The following is a 23407-nucleotide window of genomic DNA, read 5'->3' on the forward strand; positions in this document are numbered from 1 at the left end:
CCTTCCTAATTAAGCCCTTTGTCCTCCTCTGCTGAACTCTGAATTTCTCACAGTCCTCAGGTGAGCCACTTTCTCTGGCTAATTTGTATGCTACTTCTTTGGAATTGATACTATCCCTAATTTCTCTTGTCAGTCTCTTGTTACGTATTGATTTGCTGAGTATGCCCACAAGAAAATGAATCTCAGGGTTGTATGTGGTGACATATATGTACTTTCATCATAACTTTACTTTTGAACTTTATGTACATGCGATCTGTTGGGTGGTGTGCAAAACAAATGCTCCACCGTATAAAGATACAAAAATTAGCTTTGTTTGTCACATGTACATCAAGGCATGCAGTGAAATGTGTCATTTGCGCTATTGTGGGCAGTCCACAAGTGTCACCACACACTTCCTGCACCAACATAGCATGTGCAGAACTTACTAGGCCTACTCCACAAGTCTTTGGAATGTGTGAGTAAGCGGAGCACCTGCAGGAAATCCACACAGTTGTGGGGAGAACATACAGTCTCCTTACAGACAGCGGTGGGAATCAAACACTACTTGTTGACCACTGGCATAATAAAGCCACCATACTAACCACTGCGCTATGGTGCCACTAGGTCAATCAGTCTGCTTCTCTCAGCGGTTGGCTCCTCTCCTCGAGTAGCTTGCCTGGTTGACTTCCAGATCGCTCAGCTCCAACTCCAACATTAATGAGGATGCTGGAATTCATATAAAGAACACAAGTACAATTGGGGTTGACAGGAATCCACTGCAGGGCAGTTGCTACTGAGAGAGGGATGCTTAAGGAGGATGAAGTCCTCCTGAATATCAGGCCTCTGAAAACAGTGCCCACCTACAGCGACATTGTGAAGGATAGTCCATCAAAAACATCATGTCAATGCCTCTGTTAAAGTTCAGCTTGACTGTAATAACATAGATTTAGTTGGATATTTATTTCCTTTCCTGTTTTCCCTAATTCCAATACTAGAGGACAATGTAACATAGTCATCACGTGATCTACTAATACATGGCAGATCATTAATCCTTTAATGTTATCACCTTGAGTATCATTTAATATGACTAATGGATACCTAATGTTGCAGCAGACCTGAGTGAAGCAAATTCCAGAGCAGGGTTCCCAACCCTTTTTACGTCATGAGGCCTTACTATTATCCAAGGGATCCGTGGACTGCAAGTTGAGAACCCCTGTTTAAGAGGGAGTCTGCGTAGAACAGTAGCAAGTGAAAGTAACTGCCAAAGATTACTGGGAGTTGGGGTACCATGGCAGAGTAGTAGTCAGCACAACACTATTACAGCTTGGGGGAGGGGGGTCAGAGTTCAGAGTTCAATTCTGACTTCATCTGTAAGAATTCTGAACGCCCTCCCCGAGGAATGCATGGGTGTTCTCTGGGTTTTCCAGTTTCCTCCCGCAGTCCAAAGGCATATCAGTTAATTGATCCATAAAACCATAAGATATAGGAGAAGAATTAGCCCATTTGGCCCATCGATTTTGCTCCACCATTTCATCATGGCTGATCAATTTCTCTCTCAGCCCCAATCGCCTGCCTTCTCCCTGTGTCCCTTCATGACCTGACTGATCAAAAATCTATCAGCCTCTGCCTTAAACATACCTAATGATTTCCCTGCACAGCCGCCCATGGCAACGAATTCCACAGAATATGTCACTGGAAATTATCCGGTGATTAGGTGAGGATTAATTCAGGGGATTGCTGGGCAGTGCAGCTTGAAGAGCTGTAAGGGACTATTCTACACTGTATCTCAATAAATAAATGTAAGTTCTTTCATTGATAAAATCCCTTTATTGATAACTTGTATTATTGTATCTTTCTGGAATGAATAAAGGAGATACTGGGACTTGTGAACATTAGAAACAAACATAGTGCTTAGACCAAATTTCAGAGATCCTGTGTGATTATTTACCTCAGCGGAATGTCCCTGCTCTAACCCCTGATCCAATAGTCTTTAAGATAATCTTAATTAAGCTTTATATGCTCTCTCCACAGAGACAACAAGAAGAGACCTACATTTTCTATGTTGTCATTTGTTATTCGCTAAATAGTTGATACGGAGAACAGGCAGCCAAACAGTATGGAGACGTTTGCAGATATATGGTGGAGAGCATTCTGACCATCTAACAGAGGTCTTAATGGACACATCTAATATCTCTTTGCAACACTCTACTGTTCTTGCAGGCTTCGAGGCAGCCACCATCATCCTGGTGCCCACAAGCGTGATGGTAGCTAGTCTAAATGATTACTGCCCAGTGGTACTGAGTTGGCATACAGGGAGGAGGTAGAGGAGACTTCTCAGATGGCGTGAGAACAATAACTTGAGTCTCAATGTGGACAAGACAAAAGAGATGACTGTGGATTTCAGGAAGGCACGGGTTGACCACTCTCCATTGCTCATCAATGGCTCTGCCATGGAGAAAGTGAAGAGCACAAAGTTCCTTAGTGTGCTCCTAATGGGCAATCTTATCTGGACACACATCACCTCTTATTACTCAAGAAAACACAGCAACGGCTGTACTTTCTGAGGAGAATGAGAAGTGCTAGGTTCCCTTCCCCATTTCTAACAACTTTCTACAGGAGCACCACTGAGTGAGTGCCCTGTCTGAATGCATCATTGTGCGGTACAGAAGCTGCAAGGCATGAGGTTGCAAGACCCTACAGAGGATAGTACAAACCACCAAGAGGATCACCGGGGTCTCTCTCCACACCCCTCCCCCGACTTGTGACATTTACCGGGAGCATTGCAGACAAAGTGTCCAAAGCATTGTCGAGGATCCCCACCACCCATCCCACAATCTCTTTGACTCACTACCATCAGGAAGGAGGAACAGACGCATCAGGATTAGGGCTGCCAGAGTGAGTAACAGCTCTTCCCTCAGGCTGTGAGACTACTAAATACCCTGTCACCACCAAGGTCTCGTCACCAGGACAGTGCGCTGGTTACTGTTTACCATGCTGTTTAATATTTACCTGTGCTGCACACTTCACATGTATTTTAATATATACTTTATTTACTTATTTGTGCTGCATTGCACTGCCTCTGAGAAACACTGTCTCATTCTGCCCTGCAGAGCTGATGTATGGTTAGAATGACAATAAAGTTTTTTGAATCTTTTGAATCTTGAATCTTTTTGAATCTTTTGTGGTAATATTTTGTTTTATTGAGGGTGCAGCATGCTAAGGAGGAACATTGTTTTATTTGGTTGTATATATACACAGTCAGATGACAATAACCTTGAACTTGAAATGGATCTCGAATGTGTGGTATACAAATAAAAGCTGTTCACTGCATCTTGCAACTCTATAAAACCTGGGTGAAACCGCCCTTGGAATATTGTGTTCAGCCTGGTCACCTCACTATACGAAGGATATAGAATCTAGAGAGGGTGCAGAGGGGATTTACCAGGATGCTGTCTGGATGAGGGAGCATGTCTCAAGAGGATAGGATGAGTGAGCTAGGGCTTTTCTCTTTGGAGCAAAGAAGGATGCACCGTAGATTGATACGGGTGCACAAGATCATATCGGGCGGATAACCAGAGACTTTTTCCCAGGGCAGAACTGGCTTTTCCGGAAGATGACATCGGTGAACAGCACAACCAAGAGCAACATCCTCCAGATGGTTCACAAAGTACTTCTTTTACATCTTCTTTCCCTTTCAAATGAGGTTCTGCTACTGCCAGAGCCTGTGATCTACATTTTGGTAGTGTGTTTTCAGGCTGATCGAGCGCCCCGGTGCTTTGCTGCCTCTGAAGGAGTTTGCTGAGGTTTTGAAGCCAAGGAGCCTGGAGGTGGGGTGCAAGCCCATGATCAACTCCATTTCTCACACACCCCACCAGTTAAAGCATCAAGGAAGATTGAAATCAGAGCGGCTGAGTCTTCAGCACCACCTACCTGCGTGGGAATGGTCTCTCTCTCCCTCTCGTTTGTTGCTCCTGGAGGAAGGTGCCTACGTACGAATGGTCTCTCTCTCTCCCTCCCTCCCTCTCGCTCTCTCTCCCTCCCTCTTGCTTGATGCTGTCGGAGGGCAGTGCTGGAATCCCTGGGTCTTGGGCAAGGTTTCATCGATGCGGTTTGTGGCGTGGACTCTGTAGTTCATGTTATGATGTGTTTCTGGGTTCTGGCCGCTCCTTTTGTTTACTGTTTTGTGCAGTTTTGATCGTGGTGGACTGACACTGCAGCTTGCAGGTAGCGAGAGATGTGGCAATGGGTCGAACTGAATTGAGCTGAACGAATATGCCTGGATTCTTTGGATGCTTTTGTGATTTGGTGTTTCGTATTCTGTGTTTTTCGCTCTGTTCTTTTTTCTTGTCATTTGCGCGATTTGTTCTCTGTTTGCGCGCTGAGGGTTTGATGTTTTTTGTTAAACAGGTTCCGTGGTCATCTTTGTTTTGTGGCTGTCTGTGGAAAGACGAATCTCAGGGTTCTATACCGCATACACACTCCGATAATAAATGTAAATTGAATCTTTGAGTACAAGGGATATAATTTTAAGATCATTAGAGAAAGTATATGGGGATGTCAGATAAATTCTTTGCACAGGAAGTGTTGGGTGCGTAAGGTGACAGTTGTTACATTCGAGGTGGTGTCAAAGGGGGATACATTAGGGGCAATGAGGAAATTAAATAGGCACATGAATGATATGAAAATAGAGAGCTATGTAGGACAGAAGGACTAGATTGATCTTAGAGGAGGTTAGACGTTTGGCACAAAATTGTGGGCCGAAGGGCCTGTACTGTGCTGTAATGTTCAATGTTCTATGTGACAATGATAAACCACTTACTACTGTTCCCTGATTAAATCTCTTGCTCAACTTAAATATTCCAAGCGTTCCTCGGTGTAATCGTCTGTATTTGTGGAGTTTAGATTAAGGTGAATTTATGAGGTACATCTTCTCACATGTGTAGAGCATGCAGCTGTTGGCTGAGAGTGTGGCAGTTCTGCAAGCTCTCTGTTCTTCATTGTGCTCTCCTCTGCGTGTTTCACTTTCAGTTCATAGCCCAACTTCTGCAAATAACTGCAGAGAGAGGGACGTTCTGCTTTCCTCTCTAGCCCTGTTCTCAGCTGGGTCCCCTTTTAAATTATTATATCCCCTACATCCAAAAAGCAACAAATTTTGGTGAATATGAGCAAAATCTAGAACCCATCCCCACCCCGGGTAGTGACGTGATATTTCCCCATGTTTAGACACCACAATGGTGGTGCTGGTTGTCCATCATGTCCGACGATGATAGGAAACCTCTGCAGAAGAGTTTTTAAAGTGAAAAACCCATTGCCCTGGGGCAGTTCCACTCTCTTGACCTCAGAAGTCCGGGCCCAGTGGTACGATCAAGCGTCACAAACTGGGGTCTTCCTTGGTTGCAGTGAATGAACATGATGTCTTTTGTGCGTTGCAGTACCCTGCTCCTGGTGCTTGGAGCTCACTGTAGATCTCAGCCACCCAGCCCAACACTGCAATAGAGCCTCTAAAAACTACAGGGTAGTTCACAGGAACGTTAGCAAACCAAATGGGTGAAACAGTGGTGGAAACAGTCGAGCTACTGAATCGCAGCTTCATCGACCCCAGCTCAATCCTGATCTTGAGTGCTGCTCGCGTGGAGTTTGCATGTACTGCCCGCTGATCTTGCAACTTTCCTCCAGATGCTTGGTTTTCTCCTACAGCACAAAAACGTGCAGGGTGGTGGGTTAACTGTCCCCAGTGTTGGGTGGTAGTCGGAATCTGGGTGGTTTGATGGGAATACTGGGAAAATAGAATGAGATGAGCATAAATAGACACCTGATTGTCAGCACAGTCATGATGGGCCAAATGACCTGCTTCCCTGCTTTATCTGTCTATGAATCTCAATGCACAAGTCACCAGTGATATCAGTTTAGGTTACCAAGAGCTTCAGTAAGTGAATTTCAGAAAGCAAATTCCAAACCCTCAGGACTTAGACAGTGGAATGAGTAAAATGGATTGACGTGCCACAAGGTGGAGGACTAGACGAGATTGGAGATGTTGGAAGGTCATAAAATTGACGGGGGTGGTGGGGGGAGGTTTGGAGTTAGGAGGGTGAACTGGTGACCAGAGAGCAAGAATGGCCAGTTGGGGGTTGGTGCCGATTTTGTGAGCCTCCTATCAAACTTCTATATCAACTCCTACACTCTTATTGAGAATAGCAACTCCAAGACCAGCCCAATCCAAGATTCAAGCTTATTTATCACCTGTACATCGAAATATGCAGAGAAATGTGCCATTTGCATCAACAACCAACACACCAAGAGTGTGCTGGGGGCAGCAGCCCACAAGTGCTGTCATACATTCTGACCTATTCTAAAAGGTCCTAAGCAGGGTGACATGCTTTCTCCAATTTTATTTAATATCGTTATGGATAGTTTGTTATGTTCATTGGATAGAGATGAGTTGGGTTTCCATCTTGATTCAGGTAATATATCTTGGCCTTCACTGATGATGTGGCCCTTGTGAGTAATTCCCACAAGACCATGCTTAAAGCCTCAAGATCTTAGAAACTGTTTGTAAGAAAAGAAGTCTTGAGGTAAGAAAACTGATCTTGAGGTTACAAGACCAACATAAAAACAGCAGGAACTCGAGGTAAAATATGGATGACAATCGGTCCTTTCCCTTTTCTTCTAGTCCATTTATCATAATCTATGATTCCCATGTAGGCTAAAGATGTACCTGTCTCTATCCTGAATATGATTAGTGTCTCCATGTTCACAGCTCTGCGGGAGAGAAATTCCTTTTCATCTCCGTTCTAAAAGGCCAGCCCCTTATCCTGAAACTGCTCCCCTGCTTTCAGGTTCTGCAGCCTGAAGAACCTTCCCAGTCTTAGTGCCGTCATATGTTTCAATGAGGTTACTGAAGCTTCTGAGAAAAGCGTCCATCAGCCAACAGCATGAGTGTTCAGAGATCTCCCCACAGCACTCTAGTAACTAAACTATCTGTGATCTGTCCTCTACAGCAACGCAGTAAGAATATCATAATCAAAACCATATAAAGTCGTGACAGAGGGGAGCCATCACCACTGATGTCTGCACCATAGATGCCCACAAGAGATAAGTTAATGACCAGTCCTATCTTCAAAGGCCAAGGTTGAGTCATCACAACACAGGCAACACGGTAGCATCGCGGTTAGTGGAACACTTTACAGCACAGGCAGCCCAGGTTCGATTCCCACCGCTGGCTGTAAGAGGTTTGTATGTTCTCCCCCTGACCGCATGGGTTTCCTCTGGGTGCTCTGGATTCCTCCCACAGTCCAAAGACATACCAGCTGGTGGATTAATTGGTCACTGTAAATTGTCCTGTGATTAGGCTAGGGTTACATCAGAGGATTGCTGGGGGGGGGTGTGGCTTGAAGGGCTGGAGGGGCTTATTCTGTGCAGTATTTAAATAAGTAAATACATAGAAGCTGGTGATAGTTTAGAGTAACACAATACAGAATCAATTACTGTAGTGGGACAACTCAACACCGTAAAAGTGTTGAAATCTACACTCAGTGGCCACTTTATTAGGTAGACCCATACACCTGATCACTAATGAGCCATTCAGCCATTCTAATCAGCCAATCCTGTGGCAGCAACTCAATGCATAAAAGCACGCAGACTTGGTCAAGAGGTTCAGTTGTTCAGACCAAACATCAGAATGAGGAAGAATTGTGATCTAAGTCACTTTGATTGTGGAATGATTGTTGGTGCCAGACGGGGTGGTTTGAGTATCTCAGAAACTGCTGATCTTCTGAGATTTCCGCACACACAGCAGTCTCTAGAGTTTACAGAGAAAAACCAAAAAGCATACAGCGAACGGCATTCTGTGAATGAAAACACTTTGTTTATGACAGAGGTCAGAGGAGAATGGCCAGACTGGTTCAAGCTGACAGGAGGGTGACAGTAACTCAAATAACCATGCATTACAATGGAAGAGCATCGTTCACTTTACAAAACATCAATCGTTTAAGTAGATGGATGATAGCAGTGGAAGACCACAAACATACACTCAGTGTCCACTTTAATAGGCACCTACTAAAGTAGTCGCTGAGGGTATACATTATGGTGAGTCGTCCATTGCTTTCAAGATGGCATCAGGCCCAGGCAACTCCTCCTAGTTCATCCACAGAACTATTTGTCTTTCCTCATTTCTTTCTTTTCACTTCAAGGAGGTTGTGGTCCTGCCAGAGTCTGTGAGTACGAGTCTGTCGGTCCTCGAGATAGCGGGGTGGCTTGGAGAAGCAACGCAGAAGATTCTAATATCGGAACAGCGAGTTGCTGGTCTCCGATCTCGTTGCTGCAGGAGTGACCTCCCTTCGCTGGGGGAGAGAGTTCATCTGAGATACTGAAGAACTGGGTAACGGACTGCAGTCTTGATGGATTTTGGATCCAGGGTGCTCTGGGGGCCTCTGCTGTTGCACACGTGCTGGTGGTGGGCGGGGGGTGGTGTCAGTGCCTCTGCTAGTGCAGGTGGGATTCAATGCTTCTGCAGATCTTGTGCAAAGGGAGGGTGTAGGGGGGCTTTGGGGCTTTCATGTTTCGATCATTCAGTCTATGGGGTTTCTTTGCTTTGTGGATGTGTGTGAAGAGGAAGAATTTCAGGTTTTATACTGTACACATATGAAGTGATCCTTTGAGTGACATTAGTCCTGTGTTGTTCTGTGCTTTCGTTGTATAACTTCAGTACCATACATTGCCCTGTGTTTCTGTGAAACATTGCCTTGCTAGAATGTGTTAAACTCCCCTGTGCATCGCTCTCTATTTTAATGTGATGTATTGTCATTGTTTCACTTTGCTCATTCTTTTAATGTTTACATTGCCTGCTTTAGTCTGAAGTATTACTTTGTATTTAAATACATTACATTGTCCTGTTATAATACAAAACATTTTACTGCTCTGCGATGCACAAGGCCATTCAACATAGAGGCAGAATTAGACCATTCGGCCCATCGAGCCTGCTCCGCCATTCCATCATGGCTGATTACTATCCCGCTCATCCCCATCCTCCTACCTTCTCCCCGTAATCTACAATGCCCTTTCCAATCAAGAACCTAAGAACCTCTGCTTTAATTGTACCCAGTGACTTGGCCTCCTCAGCAGTCTGTGACAATGGATTCCACAGATTCACCACGCTCTGGCTAAAGAAATTCCTCCTCATTTCTGTCCAAAGAGACATACTTCTATTCTGAGACTGTGTCTTTAATCTCATACTCTTACACTATATGAAACATTCTGTCCACATCCACTCTGTGCAGGCTTTTCAATATTTGCTAGGTTTCAACGGGATCCTCCTTCATTCAAAGTACATTTATTATCAATTATGTGTACGTAACACAACTCTGAGATTCATACTCCCTTACAAACACCATAGAACGCGTTCAAGAAAACATCAAACACACAATGTACAAAAAAAAAGAACAAATTGCACAAACAGCAAAATGCAAGCGGACAACACATCAAATATCAAACATCAAACCAGGAATCCAATAGAAGAGGACAGAAGGCCATAGGAGAAAGAAAAGAGGGAGAAGCACAAGAGGGAGGTGATAGGCAGGTAAGAAGATAAGATGAGAGAGGGAAAAAGGCGATGGGGAATGGTGAAGGGGGGGCATTACTGAAAGTTCAAGAAATTGATGTGGAAACCATAGAAAGGGTGCAGAGGAGATTTACAAGGATGTTGCCTGGATTGGGGAGCATGCCTTATGAAAACAGGTTGAGTGAACTCGCCTTTTCTGCTTGGAGGATGAGACGTGACCTGATAGAGGTGTATAAGATGATGAGAGGCATTGATCGTGTGGATAGTCAGAGGCTTTTTCCCAAGGCTGAAATGGCTGCCACAGGAGGGCACAGGTTTAAGGTGCTTGGGTGTAGATACAGAGGAGATGTCGGGTATGTTTTTTTACATAGAGAGTGGTGAGTGCGTGGAATGGGCTGCCGGCAACGATGGTGGAGGCGGATACGACAGGGTCTTTTGAGAGACTTTTGGATAGGTTCATGAAGCTTAGAAAAATAGGGAGCTATGGGTAACCCTAGTAATTTCTAAGGCAGGGACATGTTCGGCACAACTTTGTGGGCCGAACATGTCCCTATTGCGCTGTAGGTGTTCTATGTTTCTATGTTTATATGATGTTCATGCCATCAGGTTGGAGGCTACCCAGAGGGAATATAAGCTATTGCTCCTGCAACTTGAGTGTGGCTTCATCATGGACTGACATGTCAGAATGGGAATGGGAAGTGAAATTAAAATGGGTGGCCACTGGGAGATCCTGGTTTTTCTGGTGGATGGAGCATAGGTGCTCGGCGAAGCAGTCTGCCAATCTACATCGGGTCTCACCGATATACAGGAGGCCATACTGGGAGCACCGAACACAGCATAGGACCCCAACAGACTCACAGATGAATTGTCTCTTCTGGAAGGACTGTTTGGTGTCCTGAATGGTAGCGGGGGAGGTGGTGTAGGGACAGGTGTAGCACTTGTTCCGCTTGCAAGGATAAGTGCCAGGAGGGAGATCAGTGGGAGGGGACAAACGGACAAGGGAATCATGTAGGGAGCAATTCCCATGGAAAGCAAACAGTTGGGAGGAGGGAAAGATGTGCTTGGTGGTGGGATCCCACTGGAGATAGCAGAAGTTAGAGAGAAATATATGCTGGACGCAGAGGCTGGCAGGGTGGTAGGTGAGGCCAAGAGGAACCCTATCCCTCGTGGGGTGGCGGATGTATAAGGTGAGGGTAGATGTGCACAAAATGGAAGAGATGTGGTTGAGGGCAGCATTGATGGTAGAGGAAAGGAGGCCCCTTTCTATGAAGGAGGAGGACATCTCCTTCATTCTGGAATGGAAAGTCTCATTCTGAGAACGGATGTGGCAGAGACAGAGGAATTGAGAGAAGGGATAGCATTTTTACAAGTGTAACACGCTGTAAGGTTTCACTGCTGATGTAATGGCTCCTCTGTAATGTTCAACTGCTAAGGTAATGGTTCCTCTGTGGCAGCAATGTTTAGGTTATGATGAGAGATAACGGGGCATGGTAGCCAATGAGTAGGATGTTGTTCTTTCTTGTGTGTCTGGGAGCCGGGAATTTGCGGTCTTTTGCTGGGGAGAGATGAGGAGAGAAGATGCAAATGGAGAGAGTTGGTAGACCACCGAACAGAGTGGAATTGGAGTGAGGGTCCGAAGGTCAGTGACGATCGGAGGAGGTCGATGGTGGACGAACAGTTTATCAGTGAGCTCCAACATTGCGCATTAAACTGTTTCATGAGAATGGACCCTTTTTCCTTTTTTTTGTTTTCTTTACTAACCATATAGTCAAATTAAGAATTCTAAAGCTCAATCATTTAATCGCATATTGTGTACTGTTTGTTACTTCATGGGACTGATTTGTAACAGGCGACACATCGCACAGCATCCACCCAAATGAGATTTCTTAAGTTTGGCTGGGCCGGGGGCTGTCACCCCCGATATTAAGCCGCTAGCTGAACTGAGAGTTACACATGTCAAGTCAAGTCAAGTCACTTTTTATTGTCATTTTGACCATAACTGCTGGTACAGTACACAGTAAAAACGAGACAACGTTTTTCAGGACCATGGTGCTACATGAGACCATACAAAAACTACACTAGACTACAGACCTATCCAGGACTGCATAAAGTGCACAAAACAGTGCAGGCATTACCATAAATAATAAACAAGACAACAGGCACAGTAGAGGGCAGTAGGTTGGTGTCAGTCCAGGCTCTGGGTATTGAGGAATCTGATGGCTTGGGGGAAGAAACTGTTACATAGTCTGGACGGGAGAGCCCGAATGCTTCGGTGCCTTTTGCCAGATGGCAGGAGGGAGAAGAGCTTGTATGAGGGGTGTGTGGGGTCCTTCATAATGCTGTTTGCTTTGCGGATGCAACGTGTGGTGTAAATGTCTATAATGGTGGGAAGAGAGACCCTGATGATCTCCTCAGCTGACCTCACTATCCGCTGCAGGGTCTTAAGATCCGAGACGGTGCAATTTCCAAACCAGGCAGTGATGCAGCTGCTCAGGATGCTCTCAATACAACCTCTGTAGAACGTGGTGAGCATGGGGGGTGGGAGATGGACTTTCTCAGGCTTCGCAGAAAATAGAGACGCTGCTGGGCTTTCTTTGCTATGGAGCTGGTGTTGAGGGACCAGGTGAGATTCTCCGCCAGGTGAACACCAAGAAATTTGGTGCTCCTAACGATCTCTACGGAGGAGTCGTCGATGTTCAGCGGAGAGTGGTCGCTCCGTGTCCTCCTGAAGTCAACAGCCATCTCTTTTGTTTTGTTTACATTCAGAGACGGGTTGTTGGCTCTGCACCGGTCTGTTAGCCGCTGCACCTCCTCTCTGTATGCTGACTCATCGTTCTTGCTGATGAGACCCACCTGGGGGGCCCCCATGCTCAGTGTGATGGTGTTGGAGACGCTGCTTCCAATCCGGACTGACTGAGGTCTCCCAGTCAGGAAGTCTAGGATCCAGTTGCAGAGGGAGATGTTCAGGTCCAGTAGGCTCAGCTTTCCAATCAGTTTCTGAGGAATGATTGCGTTGAGTGCTGAACTGAAGTCTATGAACAGCATTCGAACGTACGTGTCTTTTTTCTCCAGGTGGGTGAGGGCCAGGTGCAGGGTGATGGCAATAGCGTTGTCTGTTGAATGGTTGGGACGATATGCGAACTGCAGGGGGTCCAGTGAGGGGAGAAGCAGGGTCTTGATGTGCCTCATGACGAGCCTGTTGAAACGCTTCATGATGACCAGTCCCTATAGCATGAAGACCTGTCTTCATGTAACAGCATGGAAAGAGATATTGTCCAGGCAGCTGTGACATCAGTGGTTAAGTGGTCTCCAGAGGCAAAGACAGAGAGATCGAGAAGGGGCAGGGGGGTGGTGTCGGAAATGGACTAGGTAAATCTGAGGGCAGGGTAGAAGTTGGAGGCAAAGTTGATGAAGTCAACAAGCTTTGCATGGATGTGGGATGCATCTCCAACGCAGTAGTCGATGTACAGTAGGAAAAGTTGGGGAGCGATACTAGTGTAGGCTTGGAACATTGACTGTTCCACGTAACCGACAAACAGGCAGGCATAGCGTGGACCCATGCGAGCGCCCATGGCTGCACCTTTTGTTTGAAGGAAATGGGAGGAGCCAATGGAGAAATTATAGAGAGTGAGGACAAGTTCTTCCCGATGGAGGAGAGTGGTGATGGAGGGGAACTGGTTGGGTTTGGTTTCCAGGAAGGAACGGAGAGCTTCGAGGCCTTCCTGGTTGGGGAGGGAGGTATACAGGGACTGGTCATCCATAGTGAAAATAAGATGCTCGGGGCCGGGGAACTTGAAATCATTGAAAAGATCCAGAGTGTGTGAACTGTCACGGATGTAGGTAGGAAGGGACTGAACCAGAGGGGATAACACTGAGTCAAGGTATGCAGGTATAAGTTTAATGAGGCTGAAACAAGCTGAAACAGTGCGTTTACCTTGAGAGGCAGGTTTGTGGGTCTTGGGTAGGAGGTAGAAACAGGAAGTGTGGGGTGCAGGAACTATGAGGATGGTGGCAGTGGACGGGAGATCCCCAGAGCTAATAAGATCAGTGATGGGGTGGGAGACAATGGCCCCGTGCTCCTTCATGGTACTTTGTTCAAAGAGTAAGTAAGAGTAGGTATCTGAGAGTTGTCACTGGGCCTCAGCAAGGTAGAGGTCAGCCCACCAGACTACTACAGCATCCCCCCTCCCTTTATCTGTGGGTTTGATGGTGAGATTAGGATTAGTGCAGAGGATGGTGAGGTTAGGATTAGTGCAGAGGATGGTGAGGTTAGGATTAGTGCAGAGGATGGTGAGGTTAGGATTAGTGCAGGGGATGGTCAGGTTAGGATTAGTGCAGGGGATGGTGAGGTTAGGATTAGTGCAGAGGATAGTCAGGCTAGGATTAGTGCAGAGGATGGTCAGGCTAGGATTAGTGCAGAGGATGGTCAGGCTAGGATTAGTGCAGAAGATAGTCAGGTTAGGATTAGTGCAGAGAATGGTGAGGTTAGGATTAGTGCAGAGGATGGTCAGGTTAGGATTAGTGCAGAGAATGGTGAGGTTAGGATTAGTGCAGAGGATGGTCAGGTTAGGATTAGTGCAGAGAATGGTGAGGTTAGGATTAGTGCAGAGGATGGTCAGGTTAGGATTAGTGCAGAGGATGGTGAGGTTAGGATTAGTGCAGAGGATGGTGAGGTTAGGATTAGTGCAGAGGATGGTCAGGTTAGGATTAGTGCAGAGGATAGTCAGGTTAGGATTAGTGCAGAGGATGGTCAGGTTAGGATTAGTGCAGAGGATGGTGAGGTTAGGATTAGTGCAGAGGATGGTGAGGTTAGGATTAGTGCAGAGGATGGTCAGGTTAGGATTAGTGCAGAGGATAGTCAGGTTAGGATTAGTGCAGAGGATAGTCAGGTTAGGATTAGTGCAGAGGATATTCAGGTTAGGATTAGTGCAGGGGATGGTGAGGTTAGGATTAGTGCAGGGGATGGTGAGGTTAGGATTAGTGCAGGGGATGGTGAGGTTAGGATTAGTGCAGAGAATAGTGAGGTTAGGATTAGTGCAGAGAATAGTGAGGTTAGGATTAGTGCAGGGGATGGTCAGGTTAGGATTAGTGCAGAGGATGGTGAGGTTAGGATTAGTGCAGAGGATGGTCAGGTTAGGATTAGTGCAGAGAATGGTGAGGTTAGGATTAGTGCAGAGGATGGTGAGGTTAGGATTAGTGCAGAGGATGGTGAGGTTAGGATTAGTGCAGAGGATGGTCAGGTTAGGATTAGTGCAGTGGATGGTGAGGTTAGGATTAGTGCAGGGGATGGTCAGGTTAGGATTAGTGCAGGGGATGGTGAGGTTAGGATTAGTGCAGGGGATGGTGAGGTTAGGATTAGTGCAGGGGATGGTGAGGTTAGGATTAGTGCAGGGGATGGTGAGGTTAGGGTTAGTGCAGGGGATGGTGAGGTTAGGATTAGTGCAGGGGATGGTGAGGTTAGGATTAGTGCAGGGGATGGTGAGGTTAGGATTAGTGCAGAGGATGGTGAGGTTAGGATTAGTGCAGTGGATGGTCAGGTTAGGATTAGTGCAGAGAATGGTCAGGTTAGGATTAGTGCAGAGAATGGTGAGGTTAGGATTAGTGCAGGGGATGGTCAGGTTAGGATTAGTGCAGGGGATGGTGAGGTTAGGATTAGTGCAGGGGATGGTGAGGTTAGGATTAGTGCAGAGAATAGTGAGTTTAGGATTAGTGCAGAGAATAGTGAGGTTAGGATTAGTGCAGAGGATAGTCAGGTTAGGATTAGTGCACGAGAATTCAGTTTAGTTCAATGCCATGCTGCTAGCACACTGCAGACTGCGTGCAGAGCCAATCTTCACTGAAGCACCCAGACCGTATCAATCGGTTCAATCTTCTAAATTCCAGTGAACACAGGACCAGAGCCATTAATTACTTCTATCTCCCCTGTTTTTAATGCAATACACTGCCCTGTGTTTTTTAGTGATGCCATTAATGTAATACATTTCTATTGTATAATCTGATATATGCCATTAATGTAATACATTTCTATTGTCTAATATGATATATGGCCATAACAAGTGTTTTGTTATGGTGCATTCCCCTGAATGCAATACATTGTGCTTCTGTATTAATGTGATAAATAGCCATGATCCACTCCAATACACAGTCCTGTTCCACTGTGATACACGGCCCTGTTTCGCTGTGATACACGGCCCTGTTTCGCTGTGATACACGGCCCTGTTTCACTGTGATACACGGCCCTGTTTCACTGCAATTTGTATCCTGGTTTGAAAGTGACAGACAGTTCTGTTTCAGAACTGGTTCATATATGATTCAATCTACTGTTTTGCCAGCAGAATGATTGTTCTTCAGAGGAATACACTACAGCCTGGAAACAGTCCCACAGGCCTACTAAGTCTGCACTATCCTCCGACCAATCGTTATGGTATTCCTACCCACATCCAATTTATTCTTCCTGTTTCCCGAGCTGCTCCGATTCTAACAGACAGTTGTGCATGAGAGACACATAATCGTGTGCTTTGGGATGCGGAAGGAAACCCGAGCACCTGGAGGAAACCCATGTGGTCAAAGAGAAATGAGAAAACTCCGCACAAAGTACACCAGAGATCAGACTGAACTGTCGTCTCACCGTGCACCTTGTCTCCAAGCTTGTTTAACATACTGAGAGGAATGCTCAGGAAAAAGAATTCTTTTTGATTTTACTTTAGAGATACAGCATGGCACCAGGCCCCTCTGGCCCAGTGAGCCCAAACCGCCCACGTGACCAATCGTCCTACTAACCCGAATGTCTTTGGAATGCGAGAGGAGACTGGAGCACCCGGAGTGAAACCCACACGGTCACGGGGAGAATGAACAACCCCCTCACGGGCCGTGGTGTGAACTGAGCCCAGTTTACTGGTGCTGTAATAGTGTTATGATCCACTATCGCGCCACCCAGCCAGTATTCACCCACCCAGACAATAGCTCAGTGAGGCTGTCTTACATCTTGTAACTTCAAAACATTAAGCTAATTCAAAGGAGAACATGGGAGTCTGAAATGTGGGTCTAACTTTGTGTTTACTCTAAGCGAGGTGTGCGGATATCATGTGGTGGCACGACGACGTACGCAATTCACATATTTATGCATATAACCCGTAATAAATTATTTAAACAAACAAGAATGCATAACCAAACAATATTTTTACCAGATTACTCAAATATAACTGAAATCTGAAAGACACGACAGACTGCTCCTGTCCCTACTCGTTCCTGGACTCTTTCTGGGGTTCATGGAAATTCATAGACATAGAAACATCAAAAGCTGTGCCAAACATGTCCTTACCTTAGAAATTTCCTAGGGTTAACCATAGCCCTCTATTTTTCTGAGCTCCATGTACCTGTCCAGGGGTCACTTAGAAGACCCTATCGTATCTCCCTCCTCCACCACCATCGCCGGCAGCCCATTCCACGCACTCACCACTCTCTGCATAAAAAAACTTACCCCTGACCTCTCCTCTGTACCTACTTCCAAGCACCTTAAAACTGTGCCCTCTCGTGCTAGGCATTTCAGCCCTGGGAAAAAGCCTCTGACTATCCACACATCATCTTATACACCTCTGTCAGGTCACCTCTCATCCTCCGTCGCTCCAAGGAGAAAAAGCCAAGTTCACTCAACCTATTCTCATAAAACATGCTCAATGACTCTCATCATCTTGTACACCAGACCATCAGACCATGAAACATAAGAGCAATATTAGGCCAATCAGCCCATCAAATCTGCTTTGCCATTCAATCATAGCTAATTTATTGTCCCTCTCAACCCAATTCTCCTGCCTTCTCCCAGTAATCTCTGATGCCCTTACTAATCTGGAGTCTATTAACCTATCCTTGAAATACACCCAATGACTTGGCCTCCACAACTCCACAGATTCAATGCTTTCTGCCTTGAGAATTTCCTCCTCATTTCTGTTGTAAAGGGACTTCCATGTATAGCACCTACATCATTCACCCACCTTGCTAATGTCCTGATCTCCCATTTGTTTTTACACTTGGATGCTCCCAGCTCAAGCAGAACAGTCTCCATTAATCCTCCACTGTTGATAAATTGGTTTATCATTGTCACATGTCCTGAGATACAGCAAAAAGCTGTTTTGCCATCTGTACAGATCATTTCATCACTACAGTTCATTCAGCAGGTACCACTGCGGCCATTCCATCTCACAGCTCCCATTGGGCAGGAGGTACAGCAGCCTGGCTATTCAAGGACAAATCCATTAGACCAGTAAGGGTATCCCTCCATTGAATAAAATGAAGGTGATTGGTGTTAGTTCCCTCGTGTCGGCTGGAGGTGTTTCTACAGACTTCACTAGAGGAGAAACCAGGACGGTGACAAGGAACTGCAAGATGAGGGAGGTAGTGGGGAGGGAATCAAAGAGCCAACGCCTTGGCGGCTGGGGAGCAAAGCTGCCATCAGTGTATGTTACAACCAGCCCAGGTAGTTATGGAGTCCTACGGCAAAGAAACAAGTCCTTCAGGCCTCCTCCTCCATCTAAACTATTTAAAACATAGAACATAGCCGATCCTATGCTCCATAGCTGGTCCACAGCTGAACATAGCTGGTCCTATTTAAAACATAGAACAGTACAGCACAGGTCGGGCTGTTCATCCCAAAACCTTTGAGCCTACTCTGTGATTAGTCTAACCTTTTCCTGATACATAGCATGTAGCCCCTCATTTTTCATACATCCATGTACCTACCTTATGAGTCTTTAAAATGTCTCTAATACCCCTGACAGTACCACTACCCTTGACAGTGTCTCCCAGGCATTTACCACTCCCTGTGTGTCAAACAATAACTCTAACATCTCCTCTATACTCTCCTCCTAACACCTTTAAAATGTGTTCTCTAGTATTAGCCATAGCCACCCTGATGGAAAGGTGCAGCTGCCCACTCTACCTATGCCACTGGTAATCATATACGCCTCTCTCATGTCTCCTCTCATTCTCCTTCCTTCAAAGAAAAAAGCCGTAGCTCGCTCAGCCTCTCCTCATAAGATGTGTTCTCCAATCCAGGCAGTGTCCTGGTAAATCTCCTCGGTACCCTCTCTAAAGCTTCCACATCCCTCCTATGATGAGGAAACGAGAACTGAACACAATACCCTAAGTGTGGTCTAAGTGGGCTTCATAGAGCTGCAACATTACCTCATGAACATGCATTACGTTGCCTGCACTGGCCTCACATCCCTCTGAACTTTTCCTAATCCTTACGACCATAACGCTACAGACATAGGACCAGAATTAGGCCATTTGGCCCATTGAGCCTGATCCGTTTTTCCTCTCAGCCCCAATCTTGTGCCTTCTCCATTCATGCTCTAACCAGTCAAGAATCTGTCAACCTCTGCCTTAAATAAATATAAAAGCTTGGCCTCCACAGGCACCCGTGGCAACAAATTTCACTGATTCACCATGCTCTAGCCAAAGAAATTCCTCCTCATCTCCGTTCAAAAAGGACACCCCTCCATTCTGAGGCTGTGTCCTCTGGTTTTAGACTCTCCCACCATAGGAAACATTCTCTCCACATGAGACCTTTCATCATTCAATAGGTTTCAATGGGGTCACCTCTCATTCTTCTGAATTCTCGTGAATACAGGCCCAGAGCCATCAAACGCTCTGCATATGACAAGCCACCCAATAATTTTCATGAACCTCCTTTAAATCCTGTCCCGTGCCATCAATCCCAATGTTCATGACGACTTTACATTAGATAATATAATCCCAGCTGTTTTTGGCACCAATGGAAAATGGAGAATTGGCCTGCCGACCCCTCATTCCGAGCTCTTCCTGCCCCATCCACATACACATCCTATCCCAATATTATCTGCTCCTACAAGATCCGAATCCCGCACTGATCCCAGTCAGAAACATGCAATGAGGAAGCTTCGGAGGTGGATTCACAAGTAAGAAACATCTCCTCATCAAAGTCCTGTGTTTGTCCTACTTCCCGAGACTGTGGACTTCATCGGGCAGCACAGTGGGGCAGTGACACCGCACAGCTCCTGTAACCCCTAGTTTGATCCCGGCCTAGGGTGCTGTCCGTATGAGTATGCATGTTCTCCTTTTGACTCACGTGCTCCCCCACCCAGTTCATCTCACTTCCCAAAATTGTGCTGGTTAATAGTTTCAGGAGTTACTCTAAACTGTCCCTAGTGTTGGTGAGTGAACAGAGGGACAGGATAGGATTGATGGGATTGCTCAGAGACCTGGAAGAGACTCGAGGGCCTGAATGGTGACCCTTATCATATGAAGCAAGGCAGTTTAATTTTAATTTTAATGAGACACAGCGCAGAGTAGCCCCTTTGGGCCCTTTGACCCATAGCGCTCAGCAATCCCCGATTTAAACCTAGCCTTTTTACAGAGTAGTGGAATTAAGGGTTATGGGGAAAAGGCAGGCGGGTGGAGAAGAGTCCATGGCCTGATTAGCCGCGATCTTACTGAATGGGGCAGCAGGCTCAATGGGCCGAATGGCCTACTCTTGCTCCTATTTCTTATGTTCTTAGCCTAAACACGGGACAATTTACAACGACCAATTAACCTACCAACAGGTACATCTTTGGACTGTGGGAGGAAACCGGATCGCCTGGAGGAAATCCACATGGTCACGGGAAGAACGTACAAACTTCTTACAGTTAACGGCGGCAGGAATTGAACCCAGGTCACCTGTATGATAAGGCGTTATGCCGACCGCCACGGTACTGTACCGCTCCAGTTCATTTGAGTAGAGGTGAAAACTACTGTCCTTATTGGCATCAGAATCAGAAACGGGTTTAACCACCAGCGTATGTCACGAGGTTTGTTAACTTTGCAAGTAGCAATACAATGCAATACATGATAAATATAGAAAAACAAACTGTGAATTGCAGTGGGTATATATATGTATAATAAACAGTTGTATTAAAAAAGTAGTGCAAAAACAGAAATTTAAAAAAAGGAGTGAATATGCCCATGGGGTCAATGTCCATTCGGAGGGAAAGAAGCTGTTCTGAATCGCTGAGTGTGTGCCTTCAGGCTTCAGTACCTCATTCCTTGTGCCGTCCTTGGTGATGGAGGTCCGTAATGATGGACGCCGCCTTTTTGAGGCCCCGCTCCTAGAAGATATCTTGGATAGTATCCACGCTGGAGCTGACTAATTCCACAACTCTCTGCAGCTTACTTCCATCCAGCATAGGTTTTTCATTCTTAGTGCTGTGTCCAATAGAACTAATGTACTTCAGAGATACAGGAATGTCTGTACATTTTTAGCAGTGTGGAAAGGAGTGAAGCAAGAGAAGATTTGCACTGACCTGAATGTTGAAAGGGCACCAAATTGGGGTATTTCAGAGGAACCCAAGAGCTAAAAAACTTTTCTCCTCACAAGAGAGTTCAGAGAAAGGGCAAGTGCCTCTAATGTTAGAGGCAGAAAATGTAAATTTGCCCAGAGAGCATCAGAGATACAGCTGTCTCTGAGTGACAAGCTAAACCATAATTGTTATCTTTACTGTTGGCCAGGAATGTTCTGGAAGGAAATCAGAGAAAGCTTATAGATCAACCGTGATATAGTCCAGTGGAATGTCCTTCTCTCTGCTATTATCCACAGACCAAACTCTGCTGATAGGATCTGCTCAGTAATACCATGGCCTGTGGAAGGGTCGGCCAAGGACGTTAACGTGCTCCGCGCTGTGGGAGAGTATTCCCCACCCCTAGGTCTACCAGCCCGAATGAGAGTAAAATTGAGGCAACCGTGCAGGGTTTTGAACCTACCTGGGACATCTGCGGTCGGAGATTGATCTCCTTGAGATTGATAGAATGAGGCTGAAGGTTGTTGAGAAGCTGGCAGAGGAGGACGCCATCCCTCAGCGCCCAAGCAAGGTCACAAACTTGAGCGTTCTCCCAGGTCACACGGTGATTTGGGGGCAGCACCTTACAGTCGATCAGCCAGTTGGCACATTGTCTCCAATTCTCCATCTCCCAACGACATGCGTGCGTGGGTTCAAGAGAAGAGGAGAGTGAGAGAATTCAGCTGAAGCAAGTTCCGAGGACACCAGTCACCTGCTCATTATATTTCCGTTGTTAATTCTTTCCTCCAGAGAGCAACAGCTTGCTAAACCACCAGTTCCTTCCTCTTCCAATGCTTGAATAAAGGTCTCACTGACACTGCCTCAAAGCATTTTGGGATTTGTAGTCAGCAATCACTGCCTGAACCTCAACTTCCAGAAGGCTTTGCAACAAATGAAGTTGATTCCTGATTCACTCCATTTCACACTGCTTTGGGCAAACAACTTGTGCTCACGGAGGAAATCTGTATTTTCCTCACCGATATTTTTGTGTTTTTCTGTTTCATTGAGACCTACCCACAGCCTTAGCAATAAAATATCTCCCTGCCCCTTGTGTCTCACTCTGGGCTCCCTCCAAAACACAGCCACTGAGGGTGCTGCTGAAATAGGGCCTCTGCCCAAAGGCGGGTCATGGGAACTAGGCGTGCGTACAGAAAGATCCCACAGTGTGCTAAAGGAAGAAAAGCTGGTTTTACAAGATGAGAGTGGTTTGTTAAAACCTTCGATCAGCCTCTGGCATCCAGTAAGACCATGATCGATCTGTATATGGCCCTCCATGTTGTGTGGAAATTGCTTGACCTTCCTGCGGCCACTTGGGGTTTCCCCAGTTTCCTTCCTCATTCCGAAGTGGGGTGGATTGCTACAGGGGGGGTGTTGATGGGAATGTGGGAGATCAACAGACTTAGGTCAAAGTAAATGTAGTGAGAATGGGGGCTGATGGCCAGTACCAACCCAGTGGGCCAAAGGGCCTGTTACTGTACAGGATCTCTCTATGACTGTGACGATCCTGCCCGTTCTGAATTCCACCTGGAAGACTTTGATTTAATAATTCACCCAAAAGATAACAACTCGGGTAATGAACGCTCCCTCGACAATCCACTGCAAGTTCCGGCCTACTTAGCATTGCAAGGAATGCCGTCACCTGCAGTGCGATTACTGAACCTTCAAGGCTGTTTTCCCAATCTTTAGCGATGATTGCCTGGGGCCCAGTAATGATCAAACTCAGCAATTGTTGTGTACTTCATTTCAAACAGATACAGGGGCATTGAAGATGATGGAGCTGATAAGGTCTCCAATTGGCCTTTGGGGTACTTGTCACCCGGTGAGCGGGATCAGGAGGTGATGTGTTGTTATGGGTACAGTGACCATGGGGCAACGACTGATGCATCTTCACTGCCCAAACCCTCGGCAAACTGACGTGATTTCAGATTTCACATTTCACAGTTTGGGTTCATTTAATAATCGCATATCACATGTATATCCAAGCACACAGGGAAATGCATCGTTTGTGCGCAGGCGGCAGCTCGCAAGGGCTTTTAACAATGCTGCCCTTCCAGCTGCACCCCACCCTCGGAACTCCCCTTCACTGGCCTCTTCCCCCTCCCCATTCTCTCACCATCAAACTCAAAATCAAGTTTGCTGTTGTCTGCACCAGTACCTGTATGCACGGTTGCAATGAAAAACTTAATTCCAGCAGCATCACAGACACAGAGCGTCCCATGCACAACATTCACAAGAAAGCATAAGCATAAGTTATATCCAATCTTACAAGAATAAACATTAGAACAAATAAGAAACGAAGTCCATTCGAGTGCAAAATATTATTCTGATTCGGGTTGTGCCCACGGACTCAAGAACTGAATGGTTGAAGAGCTGGTCGGCAGCATCCACGGTAAAGGAAGCAGAACATTTTCCAGTGAAAGATGGTTTCTGGACCTGAAACTTGACTTTGTTTACCGTTATACAGTTGCTGCCTGATCTACTGAGTACTTCCAGCAATTTCTGTTTCTGAGTTCAGGCTCTA

The 23407-nt window shown here is 46.1% G+C and overlaps 1 protein-coding gene across 1 annotated transcript in view; it reads right to left on the reverse strand.

Moving 5' to 3' along the window:
- The window catches only part of LOC134339313 (proto-oncogene vav-like), a 190954-nt gene extending 169292 nt beyond the window's left edge, over nt 1–21662 (reverse strand). The window contains exon 1 of the mRNA XM_063035710.1: nt 21311–21662. Within this exon, the coding sequence (XP_062891780.1) occupies nt 21311–21514 (204 nt within the window). The 5' untranslated portion in view covers nt 21515–21662. The remainder of the gene's footprint in view (nt 1–21310) is intronic.
- Nucleotides 21663–23407: the final 1745 nt, after the last annotated feature.

This window comes from Mobula hypostoma, chromosome 29 (genome assembly GCF_963921235.1).
Source record: "Mobula hypostoma chromosome 29, sMobHyp1.1, whole genome shotgun sequence".
Taxonomy (NCBI): domain Eukaryota; kingdom Metazoa; phylum Chordata; class Chondrichthyes; order Myliobatiformes; family Myliobatidae; genus Mobula; species Mobula hypostoma.